The sequence below is a fragment of the Sprattus sprattus genome, assembly GCF_963457725.1.
Source record: "Sprattus sprattus genome assembly, chromosome: 15".
Taxonomy (NCBI): Eukaryota; Metazoa; Chordata; class Actinopteri; order Clupeiformes; family Clupeidae; genus Sprattus; species Sprattus sprattus.
This window is the reverse complement of record NC_137913.1, coordinates 7,359,904-7,380,048: the sequence shown is the minus strand read 5'-3', so window position 1 is coordinate 7,380,048 and position 20,145 is coordinate 7,359,904. Positions and strand designations below refer to the sequence as shown.

At 48.3% G+C, this 20,145-nt stretch overlaps 2 protein-coding genes across 4 annotated transcripts in view; one reads left to right on the top strand and one right to left on the bottom strand.

Annotated features, from left to right (window-relative positions):
• Positions 1-2,268: 2,268 nt before the first annotated feature.
• Positions 2,269-10,693, bottom strand: asb6 (ankyrin repeat and SOCS box containing 6; the record flags this gene model as incomplete). 3 transcript variants are annotated; one of them, XM_080852914.1, is made up of 7 exons in its annotated part: positions 2,269-3,776; positions 4,151-4,237; positions 6,768-6,876; positions 7,216-7,322; positions 8,226-8,398; positions 9,147-9,289; positions 10,661-10,693. In XM_080852914.1, 7 exons carry the CDS (start codon positions 10,691-10,693, stop codon positions 2,998-3,000), a joined length of 1,431 nt encoding a protein of 476 aa, XP_080709040.1. In that variant the 3' UTR covers positions 2,269-2,997. The 3 variants fall into 3 exon arrangements, with proteins under 3 accessions (XP_080709040.1, XP_080709042.1, XP_080709041.1); XM_080852916.1 differs by having other exon boundaries at positions 10,665-10,682; XM_080852915.1 differs by lacking the exon at positions 10,661-10,693 and adding an exon at positions 10,467-10,525.
• A 1,581-nt stretch (positions 10,694-12,274) lies between these two features.
• The window catches only part of LOC308376240 (breakpoint cluster region protein), a gene marked incomplete at its 5' end in the record, with an annotated part of 30,048 nt that continues 22,177 nt past the window's right edge, over positions 12,275-20,145 (top strand). The window contains one exon of the mRNA XM_080852535.1: positions 12,275-13,643. Coding sequence (XP_080708661.1) covers positions 12,275-13,643 — 1,369 coding nt within the window. The remainder of the gene's footprint in view (positions 13,644-20,145) is intronic.

Here is a 20,145-nt window from a genome sequence, read left to right as displayed (position 1 = left end):
GAGAGAGAGAGAGAGAGAGAGAGAGAGAGAGAGAGAGAGAGAGAGAGAGGGAAACAGAGAAGACGAGAGAGAGGGAGGGAGGAGAGAGAGGGAAACAAACAGTGGTGAGAGAGAGAGGGATAGAGAGAGGGGAAGAGGAGAGAGAGAGAGAGGGAGAGAAGGGGGAAACAGACAAGACGAGAGGGAGAGTGAGGAGAGAGTGGGAATAAGAGAAGAGGAGAGAGAGGGAGGGGGAGAAGAAAGAAATGACGGAGAGGGGAGAGGCAATAAAGAGGAAAGGCAGAAACTGCAGGAGGTCATTGAGTCCAGCCAAAGAGCATTTGAGGTCGGAAGAAACCATGATTCATGCCCTGCCAAGCACTGATGGCCCGCCCAGGCAGGTCCGCAGGATCGATCCATCTCAGCTTTGGCTCCAGAATCCTTTGCTGCATCAGACGAGAGGGCGTCTGCAGCCCAGAGAAAGCATTTGGGGACACGTCCTACAGCGAGACATTATCAAGCCTGCAACCATAATTAGGCAACTGCATTACTCACACCGTAAATTGTTTTAATGCGGTCTGTCTGGTTCTTACCATTTGTTATCTTAACTGCACTGTTTTTTCACGCTGTTGTTTACCTTGTATGTCTGTCTGGTTTTTACAATTTGTTTTCTTAACTGCAATGTTTTGTCAAACTGTTGCTTATCTTTTTTATTATTATTATTTCTTTTAATTATATAATTTTGTATTAATATTTCTTTCTTTTATTTCCGTATCTCTCTGTCATGCCATGTCAAGGTACAACAGATGAAAACTAGCTAACCTAGCTGATTCCGGTGCATTTACATTTTTCTGGGAAATGTTTATCAATGTACACAGCCCTTTTCAAATAAACGCATACATAAATAAATAAACATCAGTCCTACAGGTAGACATTACTAAGAGAAATTCAAAGAACACAAAATAAAGACGCTACATCTATGTACAGTCTATTTTTTTTTATCTATGTATAGAGTCTATTTATTCTGTTGGCTTAGTAATTAATAAAAAAAATTAAAAACATATGTATATGTTTCTGGACCTTAATTTTTGTGTTCTTTGCCCCTTTTTCGTCTTGCTTTGTCCAGGCAGGTGATTGGCTAACCTCATATGGCCCACCTGTGGCTTTTAGAAAGCTCAGCGTCTCCTCTTCTCTCTCCTCCTCCTCTTCCTCCCTCCCTCCCTCCTTTCTCGCCTCTCCTCAGAGAAGCTGAAGACAGTTTAGTGCTGAAACGCGCCACTCTTTGATATGCTTCCAATAAATCAATTAAGAGTATACGCTTGAGAGTGCGCTTTTTTCTTTATTACATTGCACCCAATGCACCCAATGCACCCAATGAACTGGAGTAGGGTGCGTCTGCTCTAGTGTAAAAAATACATTAGTAAGCTTCCATCATCCTCTAGGGTTGGGGCAATGTGAAAATGATCTGCAGAGACAGGAAGAGCCAGGATCCTCTGGGAAACGTAGTTTAACACGGAGCCCACTTCCTATCCATATTCAACCACACAGAACACTTCCTGGTTGTGCACTGTTTACCTTTTTCAAGCCTATGGAATTGGATTGGATTTAATTGTATTGTCATTGCACAGAGTACAGGTACAGAGGCAACGAAATGTCATGTTTGTTCAACTAGAATATCTCAATATAGTTTCATTTACAAGTCTCGTTTTAAATATTTGTTTTAACCATGTAATACTTTCTGTACATTAACTATGGTATTGTTGCCATTTCCCAATCTCTGTGGTCTCTGTTGCACCAAACCATATTGAGTACATGAGTATACCTCTCTCTGGTGGTGATGTGTGGTACTGTCATGTCCACGTACCTCCAACTCCACACATCTCTTGAGTATAGTAGTATATTTCATGACATTCTTTTAACCTATGAGTAAACTTGGCTGGTAGTTATATGGTAGCATATCTCATGACATTCTTTGGACCTCTGAGTATACTTGGCTGGTAGTTATATGGTAGTATATCTCATGACATTCTTTGGACCTCTGAGTATACTTGGCTGGTAGTTATATGGTAGCATATCTCATGACATTCTTTGGACCTCTGAGTATACTTGGCTGGTAGTTATATGGTAGTATATCTCATGACATTCTTTGGACCTCTGAGTATACTTGGCTGGTAGTTATATGGTAGCATATCTCATGACATTCTTTGGACCTCTGAGTATACTTGGCTGGTAGTGACGCATCGTATTATAACACACAAAATGTTGCAACATAAGGCTTTTATTTCACAGAACAAACCATCCAATCAGAAATGAGCGGTGTACTTCTTTTTGCTCCCCAGTGGAACACTGGCATCACGTGGCACTATGGTAACGTACGTGTGTGTGTGTGTGTGTGTGTGTGTGTGTGTGAAGGAACCACTGGCTTCATGTGGCACTTTTGTAAGGCACGTGTGTGTGTGTGTGTGTGTGTGTGTGTAGGAACCACTGGCTTCACATAGCATTATTGTAACAAACGTGTGTGTGTGTGTGTGTGTGTAGGAACCACTGCCTTCACAAATAAAAACCCAGGCACATTAAAGACACCACAGACGTCAAATCAAACAAAATGAACCTTTCCTAAGGTTCTGCAAGGCACCTTGTTGACCGCATGAATGAAGGAACACAGACGCCCCCTGGTGGAGACTGAACACAGGGCCAATACTAATGAATGTTTCAGAGTGTGGGTGGCAACACAGCAACTGGAGCATGAACAGCACCCACCACACCAATAACGTCCAGTGTGTCACCGGCCCGCCATTCAGCCAGTCAGCCTGGACCCTGCTGAAGCTCCAACAGCCACAGGCCCCCTCACCTCTGCACCTTCCTCTTCCTCTCTACCTCTTCCTCTCTTCTCACAGGCTCCCTGACAGCATCTCAGAGCCAAAGGCCCCCTCACCCCCACGGCCATCACACAGAGCTGCTGGCCCAGAATGCAGTCTGCATTGTGGCTCTGCTTGGCCCAGGCTATGGTGCTGGTGACTAGCGTCTCGTCAGCGGGGGGTTGCGTCTGGGCCGGCAGCGGTCCCACCCAGGTCTGCACTGCATGCTGGCCTCGGGCAGCAGGAAGTCTTTGAGGCGGTCGGGCAGGGGCAGCTGCCGGACCTTGGGCTCCAGGGGCCACGGCAGAAGGCAGCGGCGCAGGAGCCTCCGGCAGAGGAGGCGCAGGGGAGGGGGCCGCGTCTCCTGCTCCACGAGCTGGGCCCTGAGCTCCACCACAGCCTCGAGGGGGGGAGGCTGGGGGTGCGGATGGGGATGGGGGGGTTCCACAGGGGGGATGCGGGTGCAGCAGGTCTGGGCCAGGTCCAGGAGGGCCTCGGCCTGGGCCTGTAGGTCTGCTGCCTCTGCAGGGCTGGAGCTCTCCAGCAGCGCAGCCTCCAGGCGCCGGAGCAGCAGCTGTGGGCCAGACCAACAGGGGGCGCCGTGGCGCGGGCACTGCAGGGAGACGCCGCGCTGCAGCAGCAGCACAGCCAGAGGGAAGAGCAGGTCAAAGTGCTCCAGGCAGGTCTGTGTGAGCGAGGGCTCCGCATCCTCCTCCTGGTCCTCATCCTCTATATCCTCTCCAGCGCCCCCTGGCCCCTTGGGGGACCAGCTGCAGCTCGGGTCGGCACCGTGGTCCAGCAGCAGCTCAGTGACACACAAGCAGAAGCGCCCCATCTCAGCGGCGTCCTCATCCGAACTGTCGAAAGTCTCCTTCACCAGGAACACCAGAGAAGACATCACAGTCTCCTCATCGCTGGTGCACGCCTTGACACTGGCGCCTGAGGACACAGACAGACAGACAGACAGAGAAAGAAAGACAGACAGACAGGTGCAGACAGACAGACAGACAGACAGAGAAAGAGAGACAGACAGGTGCAGACAGGTGCAGACAGACAGACAGACAGACAGACAAACAGACACAGAGACAGACAGACAGACAGACACAGAGACAGACAGAGCATAATTTAGCCATCTTCTGGATGTTACAGGACACAATGACTTATTGTGGTTCAGGCTCTGGGCTCTGTAAAGCACCTTGAGACAATTGTATTGTTATGGCGCTAAATAAATACAATTGAATTAAATTTAATTTATGTGTTAGGGTTCGAAGTTACAGGACACATGCACTGGTATGTGTTAGGGTTAGAAGTACCTCCTTCAAGCAGCAGTCTGATGTTGTCAGTGTTCTTGACTGTGAGCCCATCACTGCTGGCCAGAGCATGGAGCAAAGCTGTTTTACCTGAAAGAAGAGACAACTTCATTGGCTATGTGGCAGCGCTGGTATGGCAGCTAGCTGGAGGGTCTTGAGGTGGCTGAAGGTGCACAAGAGTCTTATACCAGTGTTTCCCACATATTGACGAGACTATGGCGCACCGCCATAGTCTAATTTCGGCCGCCATAGTCTCTGCGTGCACAGTTTTTTTTTTTTTTTTTTTGCTCAGACGAAGTTCGTGTCGCTCTCATTGGGATTGCATGAGAGCACGAAGTTCGGCTGTCTGCCTGCGACTGTGCCGAAAACAAAACACTGTTGAGATATGTTAGTGTTTCCCCTACCATTGTATAAGGGGGTGCCCCGCCCCCCAACGGCACCCCCCCTGAAAGGTCAAGTTAACTTTGCTCAATTTAATTTTCTATAAAGCGCCAGATCACAACGGAAGTCAGTTAAGGATACCTTTCCTATAGAACAGGTCTATACTCTATAGCTTGTTATTTTATTAAACACAATAAATAGCTTTGTGTTATTTATCTTATTTGCACAACGGCATGTCATTTTTGTCACTAGATGATCGCGAGTTTACAATTGTCCTCTGCGGACTTCTGCCCCGATGCGCACACGTTACTTTCTGTTTGAAGATAAGATAGCAGTTAGTAGTTGCCGGCCATCTAAACCATCTAAAATGCATATTTTGCTCGCAATATATTTGGAAATACAGTCAAAAAGCTGTCCGATTTGAATGGGGGTATTTATTCATGTGTATTTTGTCATCACTCGATCTTGAGAGATGTCTTCAAGTAACGTTAATGTTCCAAAGTGAAACATTCTAATGTGTGCACCCAGTTTCAGAAAGTTACTAGCCAGACTAGCGGTAGCTAGCTACTGAACGAATGCCATGGATCCAGCAAAGCGTAGAGCTAAACGAATGTATGAATATGAACACCGGGCCTTCTTGCCTGAATGGGAGGAATTATTTGCGGAGCGAAATGGAAAACCCCTTTGCTTAATATGCAGACGTCACGGTCGCATTTTAAAGCCTTGAACTTGGATGCTAACATAGCCCAGGAGTTCCTAAAAGCAGAGCTGGGCAAGCACAAGGTACATTCTTTGATACATCAGTCAGACTCGGCTAAGTACTCTGAAACGGTCACGTTGGCATCGTATCAGGTGTCATGGAATATTGCTCGATCAAAAAAGTAATATAGTGAGGGAGAGTTTGAAAATTGAACAGAGGATATCTGACATTAACTATAATGAGCACCTTTAGACCATTAGTCTTCAATATGTTTATTTTTGTGCCATATTTTAAATCTACATTTGTTAATTTCTCTTCCTAAAACAAAGGGAGGCAACTGCTGATATCAAGCTCTTCTCCAGGCACAGTCTGTTTCTCTGCTTTGTTTTGATCAGTCATTGCAGAGAAGGAGGCCTCACATTAATATGTGGAGGCAAAGTGTAGTAGCTGTTCCTAAGCTTTCTCTCCCGGGTCAGGGTGCTCTTGCTTCACACAAATCCCAAACAAAATCTCAGCAGATGTCTTCAATATGTTTATATTTGTGCCATATTTTAAATCTCAATTTGTTAATTTATCTTCCTAAAACCCACTAGAGGACACTATTTAAAAGGTTATTTTAAAAAAAAAATCTTATGGGGGAGCATGCCCCCAGACCCCCCTAGTTTTGTTGGGTGACAGGAAAAATAATAGGTTTTATGTAGGGGCTTATCCCCCCCAAAAGTGGGAAGCTCCCGCGAAATCAGGAATTTTAGGCCGAAAAAACATCCCCCCCCCCCAAAGTGGTAAACCGGTAAACATGCGCCCACCGCGCGTCCCCCCCATCCCCGGATATGTGCGGCCCCCCCCCCCCCCCCCCCCCCCCATAGTCTCCAAAATTTCTGTGGGAAACACTGCTTATACTGTGTGTGCACCTCCTGTAGCCTACCCTCCATAGAATAGTCTGTAATACAACTACATGTTTGCACAGTGGCTGCAGAGGGAACAGAGAGAGGTGGACGGGACTTGATTGTCGTTGGCATTCATTAATGAATAAAGCTATTACTGCACACTACACAAACCAGGACAGGACTAATTACTACATCAAGGCGAATCAGAACTAACCACAACAGCAAGGCAAACTAGAACTAATTATTACATCAAGGCAAACTAGAACTAAACACTACAGCAGAGCAAACTAGAACTAATTAGTATAGCAAAGCAAACTAGAACTAATTACTACAGCAAAGCGACTAGAACGTAGTCTCACAGCAAGGACAACTATAATGAATTATTACAGCAAAGCAAACTAGAACTAATTACTACAGCAGAGCAAACTAGAACTTAGTATCACAGCAAGGCGAACTAGAACTAATTATTACAGCAAAGCAAACAAGAACTGATCATTGCAGTGGGTAAAGTATCTGATTCTGTGAAGATGAACCAGAAGTGCAGCTAAACTAGAAGTCTAGCAGAGTGACGTGGATGTTCTCTGATCTCTGGTCAGTGACAGGGATGTTCTCGGATCAGTAAGGGGGATGTTCTCTGACAGTAGAAGCTCACCGTTCTTGTCCTGGGCATTTACATTCGCTCCCAATGTCAGCAGCATACGCAGACACGGCAGTCTGTCTGCTTCCTCACATGCCAGGTCCAGTGGACTACTCTCATGAATCTGAAAGAAATCACACACACACACACAGCCACACGCACACGCACACGCACACGCACACGCACACGCACACGCACACGCACACACACACACACAAACAAACGGCAGAAAAAGTCCCATGTGATGCAGTGAATGTAAGGTCTGATTCTGCACCACAGCCTGTGCTCCTAGAATGTTTCTGTCTCTCACACACACACACACACACACACACACACACACACACACACACACACACACACACACACACACACACACACACACACACACACACACACACACACACACACACACACACACACACACACAGTGTGGTGAAGGAGAAGTCTGTGTGTGTTGTCTCACCCTGTCTCTCTTGTTGATGTCGGCCCCATGCTGGACCAGCAGTTGCACCATGAGGGGTCTGTTCCTCAGCACTGCTATATGAAGAGGGTTGTAGTAGGACACCGGGTCTGAACAGAGAGAGGGAGGAGAGAGGAGGAGGAGAGAGAAAGTAGGGAAGGAGGAAGAGGAGGAGAGGAGAGAGAGAGGGAGGAATAGGAGGGGAGGGGAGGAGAGAGAGAGTTGAGAGACCAGCTGCAGAACAGTAACCAGACAAGCTGAAATCTAGAGCCTAGCTCTTCACACTCAAAGTTCTCAAACCCGACTCTTTAGCTTACCAATTTGAAACAACAGCTACCTCCGTAAATGACCAAGTGTAATAAATGAAGTTTAGCCTCTTTGAGAACCTACTGCAAACACACAGTAGTGATATGTGATGATGTGTGTGTCTGATCTACTTATATTCTGCAGATTGGTATCCCGACAGAAACCTTAAAGCAGCTAACCGTAACTCTTAAAGTAGCTAACACTAAACCTAACCAAAATCAACATGGTTACAGAAGTAAAGGGAAGTAAAGTAAAGTAAAGTAAAGTAACAGAAGTTAAATGATCAAGAGACTGATTTTGGACACCGTCTCTCTCATGGTTATCATGGTGTTTGCTTAGCAACGGTTTTGGGAAACAGTCCCAAAACACCAGTGAGAAAACACCGGTGGCTATGGCTCTGGAAGCTGACGTAGCATAGCGATCAGTTATGAGGCCCGCTCCTAAGAACCCTGCTCCCTAAAACCCTGCTCCCTAGAACCTAGCTCCCTAGAACCTAGCTCCCTAGAACCCTGCTCCCTAGAACCCTGCTCCCTAGAACCCTGCTCCTAAGAACCCTGCTCCCTAGAACCCTGCTCCCTAGAACCCCGCTCCCTAGAACCCTGCTCCCTAGAACCCCGCTCCTAAGAACCCTGCTCCCTAGAACCCAGCTCCCTAGAACCCAGCTCCTTAGAACCCTGCTCCCTAGAGAGCCGCTCCTTCACCCTTACCCTCAAAGTTGAGGTCGGCTCCGTAGCGCAGCAGCACCTCAGCGGCTCCGACCAGGCCGCCCTCCGCCACCTTGAACAGAGCGCAGCTGATGCCCTCCACAAACACAGCAGACTGCGCCTCCCTCGCCAGCACCTCCTCCAAGGAGTCAGACACACCATCCTCTGCAGTGGACCTAGAAAAGCATGCATACACACGCACAGGCACAGGCACACACACACACACACACACACACACACACACACACACAAGACACAGACACACACACACAGGCACACACAGACACACACACACACACACACACACACACACAAAGACAGGCACACACAGACACACACACACACACACACACACACACACACACAAAGACAGGCACACACACACACACACACACACACACAGGCACACACACACACAGACAGGCACACACACACACACAGACAGGCACACACAGACACGCACACACATTTCAGATCAATTAAATTCCCAATTCCTGGTGCCCTATCTATAAGTAGTTCAAACTAGCTCAACCTCCAGTAGATAAAACAGTAACAGTAACATGCTGCTTACAAACTAATGCTTCAGTGTTAATGATCTAATGTAGTCATGTGAATTAATATATCATTCAGACGGACCAAACCAGTACTTTTAATACATTTTGTTGCTAATACTTAAGTAGTATATTTCCTGCAGGACTTTTACTTGTAATGAAGGATGTTTACATTGCTGTATTGGTACCTACATTAAATTAAAGGATTTTTTTTTTTTTTTTTAACCCCTGCTGCCCACTGGCATCACTCAGTCAAGCCTACAGTTCTGTTTCTGCCCCTCAGGGGCAAACCCACAGCTGTTTTTGCTTCTTTCTGCCCCTCAGACAAACTCACCCATAGACATGAATAGCCTATTCATGTCTATGAACTCACCTCTCTGTTTTGGTACTGGCATCCTCCTGCAGCCCCACTACACACAGCACAGCGTCCACTAGCGGCTGGTACTCGTACACGATGCGCCTGAATCCGTGTAAGAAAGGCATGCTTCCAGCCCTCTGGCCCACTGTCTCTTCCCTCTGCAGACAAACAAAACAGCTTCTCTTAGACTTTGACGTTAATTTCATCTTTCCTTCCTGTGTATACTACCTGCAATGAAGTAGAGGTTTACCAGTTACAGTATTTCACGAAATACTGCACACTGTCTGTAATGTTTACCTGTTCCCATCGGCCTACATTTACATTTAGTCATTAAGCAGACCGTTTTGTCCAAAGCGACGTACAAGGGAGAACAGTCAAGCTATGAGCAAAAGATAGCTCCACCCCCACCAGCTTCCAAAATGCACCCTGGCCTCCTACCACCTGGCTGAGGAGAACACCTGGCCCTGGACTAAACAGAGGTGTCCCTTTACTCTTTCACTCACATATCACATATCTTCACCACCAAGCCAGTCTGATGCTCAGGTTCTTTGACACACCCTTCAGAGCTGCTTCTGTTTCTGCTATTGGTTAAAACACACGAGGATACTATAACCCTATTCATTCTGCTTCTGTCTACCCGACTACATCGGGTCTGAAGGTTTACACACTATCCGTTCCCAGTCCGATCTAGAGCCCACATTGAGGCAACGCTTTGAAAACAATGTGTCACTTCTTGTGGTATGTTTTCATGATAACCTAGTCTTTGGTATCATCTTAAAAATAATTTTTGAGTGCATATAGTCATGTGAAGGACAGATAAACACACCTGTCTTTCCCACTAGCCACCCAGGCTAGGCACTGTGAGGTTCTGTAGTTAGGGTCGAACACCCCGTGAAAGTTAACAGCACGACATGGCCAACAATACGCTTTTATCAGTGCCAACTTGGCTTTTGATTGTGTTTACATGTTTTTTTGCATGCTTTGTAGGTAGGTACCGCTAGCTCAAGTTAAACACCATCATGCTTCTTTAAAACCACCAACTCTGCAGTGAATAGCCTACTGAAAGACATCACTCCGACCCCTTAATTAAAAAGCTCCAAGAACTATCCAGGTCTTGTGGTTTAATCAGCCTCCAATGCTATCTGGCTGGCACACACACACACACAAAAGTGCACTATTGTTGTTCACCAACCAGGATTCAAAGTAATGAAGTGACTAGCTATGTGTTTGTGATTTAGCAGGTAGCTTTGACATCTAGCTAGCTATATTTTAACCTGATATTAGCAAGCTGACTTCGATTGTTCGTTACTTTCCCATTTCATGTTTGTTGTGTACCGTTACAAGTGAAGTCACGTCAACGTTGGAGTCGAACGAGCCAATTTTCTGTTAACCCAGCTAACGAGCTAACGGTGGTAAAGACCCGTCTAAATCTACCCCACCAGAATAGATACTTAAGATATATGTCCAGTTTCAAGAAATGGTTCGCAGTAATAAAAACCCGACTCGAACATTTTATGAAAACATCTCACCCACTGTAGAACCGGAAGTAAGTCTTCCCACATTCTTCTTCTGCTTCTTCTTCTTCTACGACTTCAGTCTCCGCCGTTCTTCCGCCCTGCTCGGGAGGACATAATAATAATAATAATAATAATAATAATAATAATAATAATAATAATAATAATAATAATTCAAAAGGGAATAATGATAGCAATATTTATTTATATAATATATTTGCATACTGTGAAAGGGTAAAACAAAATAAAACTTTAAGGTGCCTCCTGTTCTGTTAGTCTAAATAAAGCCGAACTGAATTAAGTGATGCTCATATACTCTATCACCAATTTGTTTAAGCGTTCGTAATATTCATCAGGCACTAGTTCAGTTAGGCCTACTGTTTTAACACAAGATGGTGCCAAACGTCCATAATATGTCTTGTGAACTTGAACGTTTCCACGAGTTGTCCTCTTTTCTTTTCTGTAAGCCTACATCTTTGTGTGTTCTCTCTGCGCCTACTGTAAGGCAGCGCATCTATGATTTTTCGACAGAAAATGCATTCTATTTATTCTTTTCCCTTTTTTGGACGTATCAAATAATTAAAATAAGTAGCAATTACTGAATAGGTATGGACTAACATGCTTGGGTGACATGGGAGCATAGTGGGTTTACCTTGTGGTAACAGCCTATAATTATAAGTAGGAAGATAGATTAAGCTATCTAATAAAATCATGTTTGATGATTTTAGAGTTTGAGTTTGATGACTCAACTCGCATGTGCAGTAGGTGTATAGCCTACGGTCCACAGGCAATATGTGCTCTCTGTGCATAGTGTCGTTTTATTTAACATTTCCGAGTTGGGCCTATCAAAAAAAAGATAAAAAGACGATGGACCCATCGTTGTTCTTTTGAGGGTTGTGTGCATTAGTATGCCAACGCAATCCAGAGCATCGAACTACGCTGTGACTTTAAACTTCGCCTGGCAATGGAGCCACTATTTATCCCATCCAGTGAAGTCCCTCCCTTTCCTGCAGTAACTCGAGATTGAGCCACGGGAGTGGGTGAAACAGATTTAACACAAGTGTTTTGGTGGCAGCACAAATCTGGACAGTAATGTCGTAGCGAACATTTAAAGTGCGAAAAGAGGACAACAATGCCACTGCAGCTACGATCAACCCACAACTCAACCTCACAGTGGAAAAGATTAACTTTCCGACGGAATATTGTCCTGGAAACTGATACTTATGGGGGATATTAATATGGTAGGTCACAACTGGAGAAAATACTGTGGATAACTCGCGTAAAAGAGATGATTTAAGTGTGTAAATCTATGAGCTCTTTAGTTCTGGAACTAAATCGTCTTTGACAGATGCGCTAATCCTGTACATACAGTTGTTTGCTGCGAAGATTTGGCAAAGAAGGGAAACGACAGTCTAATATTTTGATTTACTGAGAAACATGAACACTTATAATTTGCCTTGCCTTGTCTATTGCAAGAGACAAACACTTATCCGAGTTGTTCTAAAGACTGAAGAGCGACAACAAAAACTTTATTTACATGAAGGCAAATAAATGCTGTTCTCTCATACCGTATGATAATCTCTACATGTTTTGTAGTTTATGAAAATCGAATACATTTAGTCATCAAACATGGTGGAGCCGGTGGGCTTCATGGAGGCCTGGAGAGCGCAGTTCCCTGAGTCTGTCCCGCCAGTCATGGAGCTGAACTCCGTGGGGGACATTGCGCAGGAGCTGGACAAATGCAAGGGCTCCATTAAGCAGCTGGAGACGGAGGTGAACAAGGAGCGCTTCAGGATGATCTACCTGCAAACACTCCTGGCCAAGGAGAGGAAGAGCTACGACCGCCAGAGGTGGGGGTTTGAGCGAAACTCCCAGCTAAACGAGGAGAATCAGCCTCCTGCTCCAGAAGCTCTGCCACCTGCAGACAGCAACGGGGGCAGGTGTCCCTCAGCCGAGGGAGGAAGGCTCCACTCCCAGCAGTCGCTGGAAGTCGAGAGTCCCGCTGTTCAGCCCAGCGCGGAGAGGCCGGGGGCGCTGGAGGCAGAGCACTCACACAGAGGAGAGGCGATCAAACACAAGAGCACAGGGTCACCATGGAAACCCGTGCCTGCTCAGGAGCCTGCCGAGGCTCCCCAGGACTCCTCTCCCAAAGAGAGGCTCGGTGTGGCGGCCCTGCGCTCCAACTTTGAGCGCCTCAGGAGGGGAGACTCCCAGCCGGCGCCGGCGGCGGAGGGGAGAGGGCCGCCGGGCCCTGCGACGGGGGCGGACAGGCCCTCCTACGTGAACATGGAGTACCACCACGAGCGGGGGCTGGTGAAGGTCAACAACCGAGACGTGTCGGAGAAGATCAGCAGCCTGGGCTCCCAGGCCATGCTGATGGAGAGGCACCTCGCTGCAGGGGGGCGGCCTGCCGGTTCAGGGGAGGGGTGCAGACCCGTGCAGCGCAGACTCCCCTCCGAGGGCAGCGCTGGCAGTCTGGACCGCGAGTGTGAGGACCCGGAGCTGAACGCCCGCTTTTTGAAGGATAACCTGCTGCGGCAGGACGGGGGCAAGGCAGAGGTCCAGCCCCAGTGCCTCCCCTACACCAGCGTCTACGTGGGGGGCCTCATGGGAGACGGGGAGGACGCGGCCCTGACGTGGCCCAGCCGCGGCCCTGATGCGGCGCCGCTGACGTGGCCGCGGCGCTCCTGCTCCCCGCGCAGCTTCGAGGACGGCTACACGCCGGACTGCAGCTCCAACGAAAACTTGACCTCCAGCGAGGAGGACTTCTCCTCGGGCCAGTCCAGCCACGTGTCCCCCAGCCCCACGGCCCCGCACCCCCTCAGCAAGAGCCGGTCCCACTCACAGCACTCGCAGCAGTCCCTGGAGAGCGGCAGCCCCCCCGTCCGGGGGCGGCCCGGAGTGACCATCAAGGGCGGCCGCAAGATTTGGCCCGGCGACGGGCACTCCACCACCTCCAGCCGCACATCGCATGACAACAGCTACCATGGAGATCTGGGTAAGCATACTAGGCGTAATCAGAATCAGAATCAGAATTAGAATTAGAATCAGAATCAGAATCAGAATCAGAATCAGAATCAGAATTCTTTTAATTGCCAAATATATTCACACATACAGGAAATGAACTTGGTTAAGTGGTGATGTTTAGCATTTACATGTACTGTATAGTGTTACCGGTTTCTACAGAGCCTGGGGAGGAGACAGAGGTAAGTGTGTTCACAGCGCTGCTTCATGTTGATGTTCTCCTGTCACACAGAACATATTCCCTCTCAGGTCTGATTGTAAGGCAGTGGAGGGCGGGCCTGCTCTTTCTGCTCTCCCTGCTCTCCCTGTACATGGTGTGTGCAGCGTTGCAACTCTCTATGGTACTGTCTGTTTTCCCCCTGCTGGTGCTGGGGACACAGGCACTCAGAGGAAAGCTGTGGTTGTGCATCTATAGCCATGTATGTACAGTAGAGCATCTCCCCTTACCCCCTGTGGTAGTGATCTATTACCCTTACCCCCTGTGGTAGGGATCTATCTCCCCTTACCCCCTGTGGTAGTGATCTATTACCCCCTGTGGTAGGGATGTTCGTGCTGAGGAAGAGTGGCCTACTGAGGATGCGTTAGTGATGTTATCTGAGGCCGCATTAGTCATGTTAGCTGAGGCTGTGTTAGCGGAGGTCGCGTCAGCGATGTTAGCTGAGGCTGCATCAGTCATGTTAGCTGAGGCTGCGTTGGTCATGTTAGCTGAGGCTGTGTATGAGATGTTAGCTGAGGCTGTGTTAGCGGAGGTCGCGTCAGCGATGTTAGCTGAGGCTGCATTAGTGATGTTAGCAGAGGCTGCGGTGGAGGCCATGAATTTCCCAGTTGCTGGCCACCCTTAGTGTTTATGTGTCAGCAGACATCAGTGTACTGTAGTTGCCCCTGCCCAGGGTTAATTGCCCTAAAGGGGTCAGGCGGTGTGCCGAGTTTCACAGGGCCTTTGTTAGTGGTGCGAAGAGGCCAATGAGCAGCGGCCTCATAAAGGGGAAGATGATGCCTGACAGCACAGACTACAGTCAGTCACATGGGGTCCTGCCCAAGCTGCGGACAGTAATGTTTCCAGTTTCCATGATTACAAACAAAAGCCAATAAGCAGGGGTGTGTTGTTGTTGTTGTTTTGTCTGTGTGTGTGTGTGTGTGTGTGTGTGTGTGTGTGTGTGTGCGTGCGTGCGTGTATGCATCCGTGTGTGCGTGTGTGCGTGTGTGTTCGGGGCTGGCATCACACATGCAAGAGCGCAAAGAGGGGTGTGTTTACAGTATGGAGTGGCCTGTGGTGCTTCTCTTAGCGGCTAACTACATTAGCATACTACTTATTCAAAGTTGGAAGAGATTAAAGGCCAGCTTTAGATAACATACTTTTAGTTTAAAGCTCAATAGGTCAACTTGGCTTTATTTCAATGCCAGCCTAATTTCATGGACAATGCTTTAAGCTACCAGCTTCCTACTATCAGCTTCCTACTAATGCCAAATGCTAACCTTAGAAGAGAAATTTAAGACCAGTAGAGTAAAGGAAAATATCTGTTTGAGAAGTACATATGAAAGATATATGTGCGATGCATCTGTCATGAGTGTGAATCTGTAGCTCTTGGCAGCAGATTGGATGATGGCCTAGGTTGCTGCCAGGCTGCGGTTACGTAAGAGCATGCTGGGGGACACGCCCCCACCACAGGGCCAGTGAAATAATCGACATGAGAGCAGAGAGGATCGTGGGATTTCTTTCCATGGCCAGATGACTCGCAAATCCAGGAGATTAACATCAAACATGTGCAAGAGTCACGCTGGACGCTCTGTGACACAGCAGTGTCCCACTGCTCTCTGTGTGTGGAAATCCCCACACAGAAAACACACACAAACACACACAGACACACACAAACACATGTACAGGGGCTGTGTGTGGACATGCCCCCCTAAAGACCTAGGGAGCTACATAGAGATAAGTGTCTATCTGTAGGCAGCACACATAGAGATACATGTGTAATTAACCTGTGCTGTAAATGTGATTCAATTTAATAAATTAGATTTTATTTATTAAGCGCCATAGCAATACAATCATTTGCTCAAGGCGCTTTACAGAGCCCAGAGCCTGAACCCCCTTAGTAAAAGCGCAATGGCAACAGCGGCAAGGAAAAACTCGGAAAGGAACCTTAAGCAGAACCACGGCACATAAGGGGGGACCAATCCGCTTGAGGTCAACCGGGTGGAGATAGGAAGGGAGGGATGGGGGGAGGTTTGTGTGGCAGAAGGGAAAGGGAAACAACAAGTGTTGTGAACAGCATGCATTTGGTAGATGTACATAATATATATACAGACATCCGGTGGTATATACATGATACATACAAGACCAGTTTAGTGGGTATGCACTGTGCTGCTAGGGTTACTGTTACAGGGGTAAGGAGAGTAGGAACAGAGAAACATGTGGGTGGTGGCAATAATGTATATCGTATATAAATGCTAGCATAGGGTATGGGGTAGAGTAAGTGTACGGCAGTGCGGTGGCGGTGGGTTCAGTTGGCCGAGGGGTTTCTACAGGTAGATCAGGTGGAGAGACTACAGCAGCGTCCCATAGCGAAGATAGTCTAGATTAGGAGAGAAAGGGAAAAAAACAGAGTGAAGTGGGTAAAGTTTGGCTGTCCATATGGGTAGATGAGGAGTAGTGGGGGTGAGGAGCAATGTTTCCACATCCATCAGCAATTGGAACATGCTATAAGGGAGAGAAAACAGATTGGCGTATGCAGATGTGTTGATGAGTTTTAGTCACTCTCTCCTCAGTGGGGTAAACCAACTCTGTGCCCTCTTAGAGTGGCAGTCAGGACGTGTGTCTGTGCGCGTGTGTGAGTGCATGTGTAGTGTAAGCAGGGTGATGTCCCAGCTGGACATTACATCTGTCACACAGGGACACTCCCTAGTTAGGATCATCACAATCACACACACACACACACTCACACACACACACACACACACACACAAACACACACCAGCCAGCCAGCTGAGCAGATTATCAGTAAAAACCCCAGCCTGAGGTTTATTCCCTATTCTGATGATGTCATGGTGGCTCTGTGGACATGGCCAGCTCAGGATTTAGGAGGATGCCTCAGTACCAACATGCCAACAGCCTCATGCCAGCAGCCTCGTGTCCAACAGCCTTGTGTCCAGCAGCCTCGTGTCCAGCAGCCTCATGTCCAGCAGCCTCATGCCAACAGCCTCATGTCCAGCAGCCTCATGTCCAGCAGCCTCATGTCCAGCAGCCTTAGTACCAACATGCCAGCAGCCTCATGTCCAGCAGCCTCATGTCCAGCAGCCTTAGTACCAACATGCCAGCAGCCTCATGCCAGCAGCCTCATGTCCAGCAGCCTCATGTCCAACAGCCTCATGCCAGCAGCCTCATGTCCAGCAGCCTCATGCCAACAGCCTCGTGTCCAGCAGCCTTAGTACCAACATGCCAGCAGCCTCGTGTCCAGCAACCTCATGTCCAACAGCCTCATGCCAGCAGCCTCATGCCAACAGCCTCGTGTCCAGCAGCCTTAGTACCAACATGCCAGCAGCCTCGTGTCCAGCAGCCTCATGTCCAACAGCCTTAGTACCAACATGCCAGCAGCCTCGTGTCCAGCAGCCTCATGTCCAACAGCCTCATGTCCAACAGCCTTGTGTCCAGCAGCCTCGTGTCCACCAGCCTCATGTCCAACAGCCTTAGTACCAACATGCCAGCAGCCTCGTGTCCAGCAGCCTCATGTCCAACAGCCTCATGTCCAACAGCCTTGTGTCCACCAGCCTCATGTCCAACAGCCTCATGTCCTCTACTCCAGCAGCCTCATGTCCAGCAGCCTCATGTCCACCAGGACAACATGACTCAGCTGTGAACTTGGTCTGCGAACTAACAGTGAAAGCAAAAGTAACAGAATGGGAATAGCATGGGCTTTTTTCATCCTAGTAATCCATGAGTATGATTTAATCTGCTTAATCGAGGCACTGAGACGATGAGAGCGCTCTGCTGATGGAGGTTGGGTCTATTGATTGCACATGGTGTCCAGTGTGTCTTGGCAATGAGGTTATTATGCTATTTTACACCCCTGCCGCCCCCTGAGGCCACAGCCAATCAATGCAGCTGCATTAGGGGCCCCAACTCAGATCACAGCGCTGCTTTTGGGAGGAAGCACAGTACTGTCTGTCTGTCTGACGATGCTATCTGCATGCTGTCTGTCTGAAGGTGCTGTCTGCACACTGTCTGACGATACTGTCTGCATGCCGTTTGTTTGACGATACTGTCTGCATGCTGTCTGTCTGACGGAACTGTCTGCACGCTGTCTGTCTTGCTGGACGTCCTTCTCTAATCAAAGGAGTGGTGGTCTGTCTCTAGTTCCCTGTTGCTTTGGGGTCCCATCTCTTCCCTGTCTGTCTGCTTTGGAGGCCCATTCTTCCCTGATTGTGGTTCTCTGTGAGAGGAGAGTGGGTCGGCGGGTCGGTTTTGGTTCTCTGTGAGAAGAGAGCAGGTCGGTGCCGTGGGTCTCAGTGAGAGGAGAGCGGGTCGTTGCCATGGGTCTCAGTGAGAGGAGGGCAGGTCGGCGGGTCGGTGCTGTGGGTCTCTGTGAGAGGAGAGCGGGTCGTTGCCGTGGGTCTCTGTGAGAGGAGAGCGGGTCGTTGCCGTGGGTCTCTGTGAGAGGAGAGCGGGTCGTTGCCGTGGGTCTCTGTGAGAGGAGAGCGGGTCGTTGCCGTGGGTCTCTGTGAGAGGAGAGCGGGTCGGTGCCGTGGGTCTCTGTGAGAGGAGGGCAGGTCGGCGGGTCGGTGCCGTGGGCCCCTCAGTACCAGGCTGCAGCGCGGCGCTTCATCTCCTGTCTCGCGTCGGCATGGAGACTCTGAATCACCTCATTAATAAATGTAGGCTAATGATGTCCCACTTTAGTCCTCTCGTGTGGGTGGCTGGCACAGTGTGTGTGCGTGATTTGGTGTGTAAGGTGTGTCCGTGTGTGTGCGTGTGTATTGATGGTGTGTAAGATGTGTGTGTGTGTGTGTGTTGATTGGTGTGTGTGTTTTGATTGGTATGTAAGGAGTGTGTGTGTGTGTGTGTGCTTTGATGGGTGTGTAAGGTGTGTGTGTGTGTCTTGATTGGTGTGTAAGGTGTGTGTGTGTGTGTGTGTGTTGATTGGTGTGTAAGGTGCTTGTGTGTGTGTGTGTGTGTGTGTGCGTGCGTAAGGTGCTTGTGTGCTAATGGTGTTCCACTTTAGTCCTCTCGTGTGTGTGTGTGGCTGGCACAGATAGGGGAGATAGTTTTAAACATGCTCACATGAGGCTTTAGGCAGCATTCAGGCAGCCACAGTCAAAGGTCACAGTGGGGTCAGAGGTCAAGTGTGTGTGTGTCATAGGTCACCTGTGGGTCAGGGTCAGAGATCAGGTGAGTGTTTGTGTGTATTGGAGGTTACACTTCAGAGGTCAGGTGTGTTTGTGTAGGTTACAGCAATGTCAGGGTTCAGGTGTGTTGATTGGTGTTACAGGTGTGTGTGTGTATTGATAAGTGTTTAAAGTGTGTGTGTGTTGATAGGTGTTTAAAGTGTGTCTGTGTTGGTGTTTAAGGTTTGTGTGTTGATAGTTGTTTAAAGTGTGTGTGTGTGTTTAAGTTTTGTGTGTTGATAGGTGTTGAAAGTGTGTGTGTGTGTGTTGAACCCCCTCACATACATGCACACACTCATGCACACACTCACACGCGCACACAGACACACTATCCCACTGCTAACAGAAGAACGACATGTGTATCTAGAAACACACACACACGCACACACACGCACGCACGCACACACAAACGCACATACACACACACGCACACACACGCACACACATACATGAGAATGTCCCAAAGCTGGTAATTAGCCCAGACTAGCTGGTGTTACATGGCGTGAACACCCCCACCCATTATAGACCTAACCCTTAGCTGGAATGGAAACAGCACAAAACGAAACTTGTGTGTGCAGTCAAAAGAACCACTGGGAAAGATGATTCACACACACGCACACCCAAACACACACACACACACACACACACACACACACACACACACACACACACACACACACTTCCTGTACTTTAACATTCCCAGACTGCCTTAGGCTGTAAACTACCTCCTTTTTTTTGCAACCTTCAAGCACGTACACACACACACAGACACAGCTCACACACAGCTTGGCCTGGGGGGGCTTGTGGTTTGTGTTGTTGGTTTTTAGGAGTACGTGGCAACTTAGGTAGTGACATAGAAGCTGAAATCCCCTTGTGGACATTAACAGTCGCCTGTGTGTGTGTGTGTGTGTGTGTGTATGGTGTGTGTGTGTGTGGTGTGTGTGTGTGTGTGTGTGTGTGTGTGTGTGTGTGTGTGTGTGTGTGTGTGTGTGTGTGTGTGTGTGTGTGTGTGTTTGTGTGTGTGTTTGTGTGCATGTGTCTGTTTCTAGATAAGAGATACAGTGCCTTTGATCTGTTTCTAGAAGTCATACAGT